General features: G+C 42.4%; 1 protein-coding gene across 2 annotated transcripts in view; it reads right to left on the bottom strand.

Annotated features, from left to right (window-relative positions):
• Nucleotides 1-12484, bottom strand: part of LOC135558498 (gelsolin-like) — a 32573-nt gene extending 20089 nt beyond the window's left edge. The window contains exons 1-2 of one of the 2 annotated variants that reach the window (XM_064992339.1): nucleotides 12374-12484; nucleotides 7037-7253 (exon numbers count right to left, since the gene is read on the bottom strand). In XM_064992339.1, coding sequence (XP_064848411.1) covers nucleotides 7037-7217 — 181 coding nt within the window. In that variant the 5' untranslated portion in view covers nucleotides 7218-7253; nucleotides 12374-12484. The remainder of the gene's footprint in view (nucleotides 1-7036; nucleotides 7254-12373) is intronic. The other variant, XM_064992338.1, reaches the window with a different exon arrangement.
• Nucleotides 12485-12745: the final 261 nt, after the last annotated feature.

Raw genomic sequence — 12745 nt, 5'->3', positions numbered from 1 at the left:
CTTCATCCCAGGGTTAGGTTGTCAGAAGACTGAGGCGGGTTTTCCTTTTTACTTGGGCTTTCCTCCATTTATATGTATGTCGATCCTAACAAACTCCCCAGTCCCTGCCAGTGACAAGCATATGTCATGGTTCCTCCGGGCACCAGAGGCACCAGAGACTATCTTTGCTACTCAGGTGTTGCTTATCATTTCATTATTATTTTCCTTTTAAAATAGGTGTATTTTCTGTCCTTGTTTGCAGAAGCTTGATTTTGGTTGCCCTGTGTGTTTGTTGCCTGAGTAAGAGGTCTAGAGTTTGTTGGTTGTCAGTGTTACTGTTATCCTTCTGTTACCTTATTTTCAGTCAAGTATTTACTGTTATCCTAAACCATTGATTCCTCATCTGGTTCAGCACCTGGATCCAACCCCACCACGTCACAGCAAGCTTCTGTCCCAACATGGACCCAGCAGAGATCAACCAGATGAGAGGTCATAACCCACAGAGGAGCACTGTTGGGAAGACAGCAAGAACAATTTTCCCAGATCTCCCAGATCCTCCGGCACTCACCAATTCCTTCTGTCCACAGCACACCCCAACCCAGGAGGAGCCAATGCCCAAGTCTCATCGCCCAGTGCTACAGGCGTTACCGTAGTTCCTCCAGGGACCCTGCACTGGGAACCCAAGATCCCAGCCCCTGAGCGGTATGACGGCCACCCAGGAGGATGTAAGGGTTGTCTCACTCAGTGCTCTCTGGTGTTCGAGTTACAGTCCTCCCCGTTTCACTCCGATCGGGCCATGATCACCTACATCATCTCTCTGCTCTCGAGCAGGGCCCTGGTGTGGGCCGTGTAGGAACAGCAGCCACCATCCTGCAGCTCCATATTAGCCTTCGCTGCCGAGCTGTGTCGAGTCTTTGACTACCCAGTCGATGGACGGGGAGCAGCAAGCTAACTGGTCCGCCAGGGGGCCAGACCAGTGGCTGACTTCGCCATTGAGTTCCATACCCTTGCCACCGAGAGTAGGTGGAATACTGAGGCACTGGTTACCGCTTCCACTAGGGCCTGTCTAACTCTATCATGGACGACCTGGCTGCCTGGGAACTTGGAGAGGACCTTGAGTCCCTGATGACACTGGAAATCAGGCTTTACAACCGCATCTGAGATTGGGGGTGAGAGTCGGGTTTTTTTACACCACCCCAGTATCCCGGCTTTCTGAGCATCCCACCTGAACCCAGCATTGAGGAGCCAATCCAGCTGGGACACACGTCTGAGCCCACAGGAGTGTGACAGAAACACGCGCGAAGGCTGCTGCCTCTACTGCGGAGGTTGCGGTCATCACCATGCTACATGTCCAGAGCTGACGGGAAACACCAGGGCTCGCCAGGACAAGGGGAGACCCTGATAAGCTGTGCAGTTACCGCCCGGCTACCCAGTCACTGTATGTTGCTACCCACAACCCTCCACTGGGAAAACCGTCAACACCAGTTTCAACTCTTCATGGACTCTGGGGCCGCAGATAACTTTCATTGATCCCCTGTGTGAAATGTCCCATCCCTCTGCAGATTCAAGCCCTCGATGGACACCCCACTGGCTCTGGCCAGGGGGACTATCAGACCAAGCCCATCCTACTGCAGGTTGGGGTGAACCACTCAGACTTAAGTTTTATTTTGATCACTGCTCCTGAGAACCCACTTATCCTAGGGTACTCCTGGCTAGTGCTACATAACCCACGATTCTCCTGGTCCATGGGACACCTACTAGACTGGGGTAAGGACTGCCAGATTAAATGACTATGATCCCCACCAAGGGCCTAGCCATGTCCTACATCCATTAAAGGCCAAGACCTCTCCTCTCTCCCTCCCGAATACTTCGACCTCTGGGAGGCCTTCAGTAAGAGGCTACAGGCCACCCTTCTCCCTCATCTCCCTCACAGTTATGACTGTGCCATAACTCCTACCTGGCTCCGCACCTCCCCGGAGCCATCTGTACTCTTTCTCAACCCTTGAAGTGGCAGTCCTGGACAATTACATCCGGGAGTCGCTGGAGGCAAGATTAATTCGACCCTCTACATCCCCAGCTGATACAGGCTTCTTTTTTGTGTGTAAGGATGCAGGCCTGCGTCCGTGCATCGATTAGAGGGCTGAACCGGATTACGATCAAGAATGTCCACTGCCTTAGAGTTGGCCAAATTCTTCACCAGGGAAGGAGATTAGTGGAAAACTGCCTTTAACACCCCTAGTGGCCACTATGAGTATTTAGTCATGTCTTTCTACTACAGACTTCCCCAGGACATTGTCTCATATCTGGGCCCCCAGTTTGTTGCAAGCTATTGGAAGACCTTCTGCTCTGTTGGGGGCATCTGTAATTCTCTACTCGGGGTTCCACCCACAGTTGAATGCGCAAACGGAGCGTGCCAACCAGGAGCTAGGGAAGTTACTCCGCTGCTTCGTCTACACTCAGGCCAGAAACTGGAGCAGATAACTCATCTGGGCGGAGTATGCTCATAACACACTGCCGAACTCATCCACTGGACTGTCACCGTCACCTGCCCAACATCAACATCAGGCAAACCGGCACCGAAGACATCTTCGGGCTCCTCCGACTGGGTCAACTGGTGTCACTGTTCATTCATGATCTGTCCTTAAAGGTGAATTTGTGGGGGCTTGCTCCTCGCTACATAGGACCCTTCAAGATCCTGAGTCGCATCAACCTGGATACCCATCGTCTCCAGCTTCCCAGGTACATGAGGTTCTGTCTGTCCTTCCATGTCTCCAGTCTCAAGCCAGTGAGTATGCTTGTCACCGGCAGGGACTGGGGAGTTTGTCAGAATAAAAAAATAAAGGAGACCAGATAAAAAGTTGAAGGAAACCATGCGTCAGTCTTCTGAATATCTCACCCTGGGATAGGTTGCTTTTCAGCGGAACAATTACACAAATGTTTATGCCAAAGACAGACTAGAATGGCTTTCCAATAGGTGTTGAGTGTTCCGGAATGATCCGGTCTCTGTCCTGACTTAAATCTGTTTGAAAAAATATATATAAGGTTTGAATATTGCTGTACAATAATTCATTGCCAAATTTACTGAGCCTGAGAAATGTTTACATAAACAATGGATATGTTGCCCAAAGAGTTACAGTGGGGCAAAAAACTATTTAGTCAGCCACCAATTGTGCAAGTTCTCCCACTTAAAAAGATGAGAGAGGCCTGTAATTTTCATCATAGGTACACTTCAACTATGACAGACAAAATGAGAAAATAAATTCCAGAAAATCACATTGTAGGATTTTTAATTAATTTATTTGCAAATTATGGTGGAAAATAAGTATTTGGTCAATAGCAAAAGTGTATCTCAATACTTTGTTATATACCCTTTGTTGGCAATGACAGAGGTCAAATGTGTTCTGTAAGTCTTCACAAGGTTTTCACACACTGTTGCTGGTATTTTGGCCCATTCCTCCATGCAGATCTCCTCTAGAGCAGTGATGTTTTGGGGCTGTTGCTGGGCAACACGGACTTTCAACTCCCTCTAAAGATTTTCTATGGGGTTGAGATCTGGAGACTGGCTAGGCCACTCCAGGACCTTGAAATGCTTCTTACGAAGCCACTCCTTCATTGCCTGGGCGGTGTGTTTGGGATCATTGTCATGCTGAAAGACCCAGCCACGTTTCATCTTCAATGCCCTTGCTGATGGAAGGAGGTTTTCACTCAAAATCTCACGATACATGACCCCATTCATTATTTCCTTTACACGGATCAGTTGTCCTGGTCCCTTTGCAGAAAAACAGCCACAAAGCATGATGTTTCCACCCCCATGCTTCACAGTAGGTATGGTGTTCTTTGGATGCAACTCAGCATTCTTTGTCCTCCAAACACGATGAGTTGAGTTACTTTTTTGCCCCACTGTATGCAAAGTTGGTAGAATCTTTGATTTATATCTGTAAAAAAAATATCTGGGGTGTGAAGACTTATACAATCAAAACATGTTTTTGTAAAAAAATATATTTAAAAAATATTCACTTTGAAAATGTTGTAGGTATTGTAAAACGGTAGGAAAAAACGATCCTATTTTATACATTTTTAAATGTGACGACTCTTCAAGGAGTGTGTAGACTTTCAATGGGTACTGCACAGTATGTACATAAATACTTATTTTAAAACTTGTTTGATCAGATTCAACAAGAACTCCACCAAGAGCCAGAAAGTTCTCTTTACCACAGCTAAATATGGTTTGAGTTTTGCCCTGGGGCTCCAACATGTGGTTGAAAAATTGAAACAATGGGATGGAGTCGTTTGCAACTCTGCGTGGATCCCTCTCAGATCTCAAACGGGAATGATAGAGAATGTTAGATCAGTAAAAGGCCGCCACCACAACAAAGAACTGAAGCCTCGATCAGAGGGAGAGCTGGGCACCACATAAACCCATCCAGACCCAGGCCTCTCTAATGTGGCTGGGTAATGACTAACAGGCACTGGTATGCTATGTGTGAGAGCCGGCAGCAAGCACACTGTGTTCACTCTGGTATGTCTCAGTGCAAAGTCGAACTGACAAACTAGACATAGGAGAGTTGGAGGGAAGCGGAGAGAAAGACAGAGAAAGAGAGGAAAGGAAAGAGAGCTAGAGAGAGAGGGAGGAAAGGAGACAGAGACAGAAAGAAGGAGATGAGGGAGTGTAGTATACACTCTCTCCTACATGTAATTACTTGTGTGCTTTCTTTGAAGATGTGCAGCTTTTTGACAATTGAATCAAGCTAATAGACATGACAGGAAAACGAGAGGGGAAATAGAATTACACAAGTTGATTTCACACAAGAGTTTCAACACTTCTTGTATCTCAACACTTAGATACAGTGTCAGGGTGGAAATGCTTTCTCAAGTATGTGTGTTGAGAAAGAGGAACATTTCCTGCTAAGCAATATTTGTTATATGCAGATTCAGAGTCTACAATACGTGTATATTTGACCATAGCTATAGGGTATTTATTCACATGCACACTGACAAAAGTAATGTTTTCTATAAGGGTTTATGTGTAGATTAACCACAGCTACCACAGGTATTTTTACATTATTTATATCATGCAAATTCACACGGCCTCTTATGGTCGAAACCGTGTAACAAAATAGCAAGTATTTGTAGAAGGATCTTAAGTCGATAAGGAACTGAAATGCTGCATCTCTCACCAATAGGGTCTATTGTCTCTGTAATGGCTGCTGTATCTCCCACCAAGATTGTCTATTTGTCTCTGTAATGGCTACTGTATTAACCACCAAGATTGTCTATTTGTCTCTGTAATGGCTACTGTATTAACCACCAATAGGGTCTATTGTCTCTGTAATGGCTGCTGTATCTCCCACCAAGATTGTCTATTTGTCTCTGTAATGGCTACTGTATTAACCACCAATAGGGTCTATTGTCTCTGTAATGCCTGCTGTATCTCTGACCAATAGGGTCTATTGTCTCTGTAATGGCTACTGTATCAACCACCAATAGGGTCTATTGTTTCTGAATCTAGCCATAATTTATTTCACACTGACCGTAATGTCCTATAAGAGAGCTCAGCCCAGGTATTTCTGAAAAACCACACTCGATCCCTCCGATGGTCAACAACTAACAGACCAGTATGCTCTTAAGCTCTCTCCATCCTCACCAATAGGGATCCCGCTAATGGCTACTGTATCAACCACCAATAGGGTCTATTGTCTCTGTAATGGCTACTGCATCAACCACCAATAGGGTCTATTGTCTCTGTAATGCCTGCTGTATCTCCCACCAAGAGGGTCTATTTGTCTCTGCAATGGCTACTGTATCACTTACCAAGGTGTTGGAACTGAAATGATTTCCAATCGTTTTGTTCTGAACTAAACCAGTATTTTGTTTGTTCTATTCCACTGTTCCAACCAGCAAAATACATTTCTGAGCCGGGTTCAAAGCCCCGGTTTATATCGTTCCTTTCTGTTCTTTGAAAATCTCTGAAATCGTAATTGTTTTACATTTTGTTCGATGTTAAATTACTTAACCAATTATGCAGTACGGATAGACCGGTTGCTATGGACCAGGCAAACTATAGCTCAGTGAATTGTTTACAGGCAAGATATAGCTCAGTGAGTTGTTTACAGGCAAGCTATAGCTCAGTGAGTTGTTTACAAGCAAGCTATAGCTCATTGAGTTGTTTACAGGGAAGATGGAAAGATAAGTGTCGGGGGTGAGATGCAGCTAAAATTTTGCGGGTTGGGAGAGAGCGAGAGAGGGTGGAGGACGAGGCTTGGCTTGCAACGCTTAGCATCTTGTAATGACATGTAGTATCTGAATTAGGCCTACATAATTATACCTACAGAGGAGCGGTTTCTAGGGCGGAACTTTGAATGTCTTTGAACTTCAGAGTTGACTTAACGTTGGACCAGAAAAGTTAGCTAGCTAACAAGCTTGTGTGTGCAGAGCGACACCAGAATTAAAAACACATCTTACCTTTTAGTAGTTAATAAATCCAGTGTGAAATGTGATAACTATAGTATCCCTAACAAGCATTGAAAAAGTTTATCCATTGTTCTCTAATTAAAAATCTCTCTCCCTATCTTCTGAATCACGCTTATAACGTCAGTAGGCTACAGCTAAGCTTCAGAGGGGGCGGCAGGCAGATGTCCAGCTGGCAGAAGTATCTGATTGACAGAGGGGGGGGCTTTGCATAGGCGCTTTGTTGCCTGGATGTAAAATGATGTTATTAACCGGTTTCCATGCTTTTAAAATAATGGTTCTCTTCTGGAACAGTATAGTTCACTTAGTTCCTGGTTCTGATTCTTTTCCTTGAAAATGTGTATTATTTTCCGGTTTTCTGTTCTGTTCCCTGAACCGGTTTCAACAAAGTAGCTCTTCTCTCCCTCTCTTTCTCAAAGTAAACATTGATCTAACATGACTGGATGAAAGCAAGAAATCTACTACATAGATATCTCAGATCCAGTCCATGTCCAATCAGTGGTTACTAATAGGAGTCTAGTGTAGTCTGTTTGTGTGTGTGTGTGTGCGTTTGTGCGTGTGTGTGTGTGTGTGTGTACGCAAGTCTTACCCATCCACATGTGTATGTAGTAGGAGGGAGCTGCAGTTGTGTAGAGGAGCAGATAGGCATCTCCTGTGTAGAAGTTGCCGTGCAGGGCCTTGGGGACAGGCTTCAGGTCCATGTTCTCAATACGCCAAACCTGCAGCCCTTTCTCCTTCCCTGCGGTCACAAACTCCTTGTGTGACACCATGACAGCTCTGAGAGAGAGAGACAGAGAGAGCTGGAGCTTCAAGAGGCAGACATACCATAAACATCATAAACATAAGTCATAAACATCTCTTTTACAACTTCTCTTCTTAATGGTTCAATATGCAGAAATCTCTCCATTTTCTGGTTGCTAAAATTCTAATAGTTCACCTACTATCAGTTTATGTAGCAAAACAAGCAAGTATAGTGTAGCAAATCATTGTACTAACCACTGTGAAATATATTTTCCATAATCCAAAATATTGTATTTTCAGCTGTTTGAAGCTTGTTTAAAAAAAACAAAAGTAAAATAAGCAAAAAACTAAATTTAAGAAGGAGAACCATAGAAATACTGCACATAGAACAGATCTAACGCTCCTTAGACTTGCTTTCAATGAGAATGACAGATCTATAATTTCTAAGTGAATTTGGTGTGTGTTGATAGTAGTGGGAGAGGTTGATTACACCGTGAATCAAATCATCGTACAGTGATAACCCACTGCCCTTACTCTACCCTCTCAGCACCATAAGGCTTAATGTGCCTCTAATACAGATAACCCCTTATCATGGGGCATTGCATAATCTTTTTCAGATCAGAAAGTGGTTTGCTAGTGTCATGTAGCCTATGGGCTCAATTTAAACAAAACTAGCGCAATGGAAAATCTAAGCGCAGGCGATAGCGCTATGGGTTCAGGGAAGTGTCAGAAATGATCGGTGCACTTGTCAGAGGCTTGGCCCCTCACTGGCCAATCAGAACGTGCTCCATGGCCAAATATGTGGTTGCTTCAAGTTGTGTATTTCCAACCGTTTATGTATTGCCTTGGAATCAACTCCAATTCCAATGTTAGTCCGTTATAGTTTGATCAACGGCCAAACCCTCCCATAACCTGGACGACGCTGGGCCCATTGTGTGCCGCCCTGTCAGGATTTGGCCAGGGTTGTTCCAGTTGTTGGTCACTAGATGCCCCCATTGTGCTTTTTGTCCTTATGTTTTTCCCTTTTTCCCCATTATTATTTGCACCTGTGTCTCGTTTCCCCTGAGTGTATTTAAACCCTTAGTTTCCCTCTGTTCTGTGCTCTGTGTTTGTATGTTAGCACCCTGCCCTAGTGTTCTGTGTGCGCTTGTCGATTCCGGGTGACGTTCTTGTGGTATTCTGTTTTTTGTTTTTGTTTATTTTTGGTGAGTTTCTTTTGAGGTCTTTTTGTGTTTTACCTACCACCTTTTGGATTTGCCATTTTTTATTTTAGGATTTTTTCTTTATTAAATACACCGTCTTAAGTACTGCTGTGTCTGCCTCATCTTCTGGGTTCTGCTGTCTATTCGTGGCTCAGTTGGTTAAGTGACTGTTTCTCACTCCGGAGACCCAGGTTGGAAACCGGGTCCTGACACCGCCCCATGGGTCTCCCAGTCGCGTCTGGCTGCGACAGAGCCTAGACTCGAACCCAGAAACTCTAGTGGCACAGCCTTAGACCACTGCACCACTCGGGAGGTCCGATACGTTTCTAATTCGGTCAGAAAGTCATTTTCATTACAAGTTAAAGCATACTGTTAGCTGGCTGGCTCACTAGCTAACATTACGGGTATGATCTGTGTAATAATATTATTTATAGTTATAGCCTAATGTTAGCTAGCTATGTCGGCCCCATGTTTCATGAGTTGAACGTTAGATAGCTAGCTAACAAGCTAGAAACGAACCAAAACATTGTTTAGAACGTTGCTTTTAGTTGCCTGGTTTGCTAGATTGACATATACTAAATTCATTTTTAAACTGATGGGTTTTTAAGTGTCAAAATACACCCGGTATGCTATTTTGGCTGCTGATGTCATGAACCTGTCGTTTTTGTGTTCATACTTTTTCATAACGTCGACGACAAGTTTGACGTCAGATGACAATAGAATGTTGATGTTGTCACTGCGACAACTGTCTACAGACATGTCAATAGAATGTTGATGTTGTCACCGCGACAACTGTCTACAGACATGTCAATAGAATGTTCATGATGTCACCATGACAACTGTCTACAGACATGTCAATAGACATAGTATAAACCAGCCTTCAGTCTTGAAATCTTTGGTTATTTAGTACACTACTGTACTCACTCTGTATAGCACATGGCATCACGTGAATCCTTAAAGAGATGGTTGGCGCTAAGGCTTAAGAGGGTGGGAATTATCTTGAATGGGAGTAGACAAAGAGGAGCTCTCCAGTAGGTGCACCAAAACATTCAAGGGCCATTTTCTCAAAAGTGGGGTTATCAAAGCAGAATTACTTTCCCATTGATCCTTAAATGTAGTGTATGATATACCATTTACTAGTTCTGAGTCTCCACTTTTATCCAATGTAAAAAACCCAAGTTCAAATTTTGTTACGTAAAGATCAAACCAGTCGGCAACAAATGATCATACAAAATATATATTTTATACATAACTTCAGACTACTGGCACAGATCAAAAATAGTTCAACTAACATTGTACTATTTGTCATCACTCATTCAGTCAATATATTCAATATAATGTAGTGTAAGGGTCAGGAAACTTTGACTTTTAAATTTGTATTAACCTATGGAGGAAACCCCTGAATCTGACACTGACCGACCTAGATTGAGAGATTGTGTAGGGATTATGCCAACTACAGATTATGTAGCTCCTTTCCCAGAACCAAGATTTGCTACCACAAGCCCACAGTGTAATATTGTGTTGACATAACCGTGGCTTCGGTATGCTTTCTTGACTCTTAAATGACACAGGGAAGATGAGGGAGATTAAACTGAAAATAGAAGCAAGGATAACATTTTATGTGCCTAGCAATTCTGAATCAAATCAAATCTAATTTTATTTGTCACATGCGCCGAATACAACATGTGTAGACCTTTCCGTGAAATGCTTACTTACAAGCCCTTAACCAACAACGCCGTTTAAGAAATAGAGTTAATAAAATATTTACTAAATTAACTAAAGTAAAAAAAATCTAATCAATCAAAAAGCAACACAATAAATGTAAATAACAACAACGAGACTTTATACAGGGTCTACCAGTACTGAGTCAATGTGCAGGGGTACAGGTTAGTCCAGGTCATTTGTAAAGTGACTATACATAGATAATAAACAGAGAGTAGCAGCAATGTAAAAACAAAGGGCAGGGGGGGGTCAATGTAAATAGTCTGGGTGGCCTTTTAATTAGTTGTTCAGCAGTCTTATGGCTTGGGGGTAGACGCTGTTAAGGAGCCTTTTGGCCCTAGGCGATCCTGTACCGCTTACCGTGCGGTAGTAGAGAGAACAGTTTTTGACTTGGGTGACTGGAGTCATGACAATTTTTAGGGGCTTCCTCTGACACCGCCTAGTATATAGGTCCTGGATGTCAGGAAGCTTGGCAAACTGCTTCTAAAACCACTGTTTCTAATGATGCCTACTACTATAACAAATCAGCAGAAGTGATATTATTATATGATAACAGCGGGTGACTCATTAGCTCACAAACCTTAGCCAACTGTGCTGCCTGTGAATTAACTAGCTCTCTGGTTCTGCTCTAACTGAGATAGATCCTCATCTATCTTTGCACTCAATCAACAACACACCCTTGAGACAATGTAAATGTGTTAGGTGAGCTAGTTATCATATCGACTGAAATAAAATGTGGTGACACCACACGGTAGCCAAGCGCGTTGGGCCAGTAACCGGAAGCTCGCTGATTCGAATACCCGGATGTGCCCTGAGCAAGACACTTAACCCTAATTTACTCCAGGGGTGCTGTACTACTATGGCTGACCCTGTAACACAACACATTTTGCTGCACCTATCCAGTGTGTGACAATAAAAGATAAACAAATTTATGACCAAATATTAAAATACCTTTCTCTCTCACACAGACCAACACACATGCTTGTCTTTTCATTTCCACGTGGGGATAATCCAATAATGTACAGTGAATGGAATTCTGTATTGAAAGCTGCAATAAGTAATTATATATATTTTTCAACCAGACTCAAATAGAAATATGTGTTATAGATCTGCCATTCTCATTGAAAGCAAGTCTAAGAAGCAGTAGCACTGTTCTTTTTGTGCTATTTCTATGCTTCCCATTCTTAAATTTCGTTTTTTGCCTTTTTTACTTTCAGGTTTTGTACACCAGCTTCAAAAACTGCAAAGACAATATTTTTGGTTATGGAAAATATACTTCACAGCGGTTTAGATGGTACAATGATTCTCTCCACTACACTTTCTTGTTTTGTCACATAAACTGAAATCAAGCAAACTATTATAATTCTTAGCAACCAGGAAATTTCGGAATGATTTCTGCATAGTGCATCTTTAAGTATTTTTGTTGTTGTAGTGAAAAAAAATGATACTTTAATGACAATGTTTTTAATATTTTTTTCATGTTTTATTTTGATGTTTACCTTACATAATATAATTTAAAAGTATTCATTAAGGTGTCTGTAATAAGGTGTCAGTACACATTTTCACAACGGTGGGGGAGTGCCAAAATGAAGACGGGAGGCTTCAAAACAGCGCCCCATATATATACTCTATACCTCATCTAGTGTACTAGTATAGGTCTATAAAATAAATCACTGGCATAATCTGATGCATATAATAATGAATCTGATGCACTTCGAACACAATGGTGACATTTTTTCATCTTCGCAGGGAACATAACAGAATAGGCTAGCCTGTGCCCCCAAATGGGCTGGCTGTGCTGGGAAATGTTATCAAACCGAGTAGTATAAATGATCCCATGCACAACTCACAATATGATACGCCTATTTACACTTCATTGATAAAGATGGTAAAATAAAGGCATTTGTTTGGCTATTAGTCAACTGCGTAAAGAGTTGAAGAGATAATGTTTCAGTCGATCTCTGTTCAGATTTAAAACAGGAATAGACCGAATTCACAGTCGGTCACACACATCTGGATATGAAATCATTTGGAACTTTGCGCAAATTTTTGAATAATTAAATCCAAACTTCAACAGTGTCTACGATTGCGCACGATAATTTAGACGAAGCTCGATAAACGTTTAGGCGTAATAAAGTTTCCATAGAGACCATTGGAGGTTCAAACAAGTCTCGCAACTTTGTAATAAAATGCATTGCAACAAAGAATCAAAATGCACCAAATTATAATACAAAATTAATTAATATCAAAAAGTAACTCACGGTTTGACAGATGTGTAATGGAAAATAAGACAATGGGTGCTAAGTGAGCAGAAACAGATGTGGACGCGAATACAACTTCTTAAAACGCCTGTTCATTGCTTGTTGAGTGTTCAGCCCTTATGGGTTTGACATTGAAGCAACGCATTGATTGGTCGACAATCAAAGCCATGAAAAAAAGAGCTGTACAGAAAATCGAATGAAAGGTAATTCGTCACTTGCTTCGTAAACAACAGGTGTGGACTAACAGTGAAACGCTTACTTACGGACTCTTCCCAACAATGCAGAGAGAAAGAAAATAATAGAAAAGTAAAACATAATAATACAAGTAATAATAGATACACAATGAGCGACCATAACTTGGCTATATACACG

The sequence above is a fragment of the Oncorhynchus masou genome, chromosome 17 (genome assembly GCF_036934945.1).
Source record: "Oncorhynchus masou masou isolate Uvic2021 chromosome 17, UVic_Omas_1.1, whole genome shotgun sequence".
Lineage (NCBI taxonomy): Eukaryota > Metazoa > Chordata > Actinopteri > Salmoniformes > Salmonidae > Oncorhynchus > Oncorhynchus masou.
The sequence above is the reverse complement of the archived record's forward strand: the minus strand, read 5'-3'. Positions and strand labels throughout refer to the sequence as shown.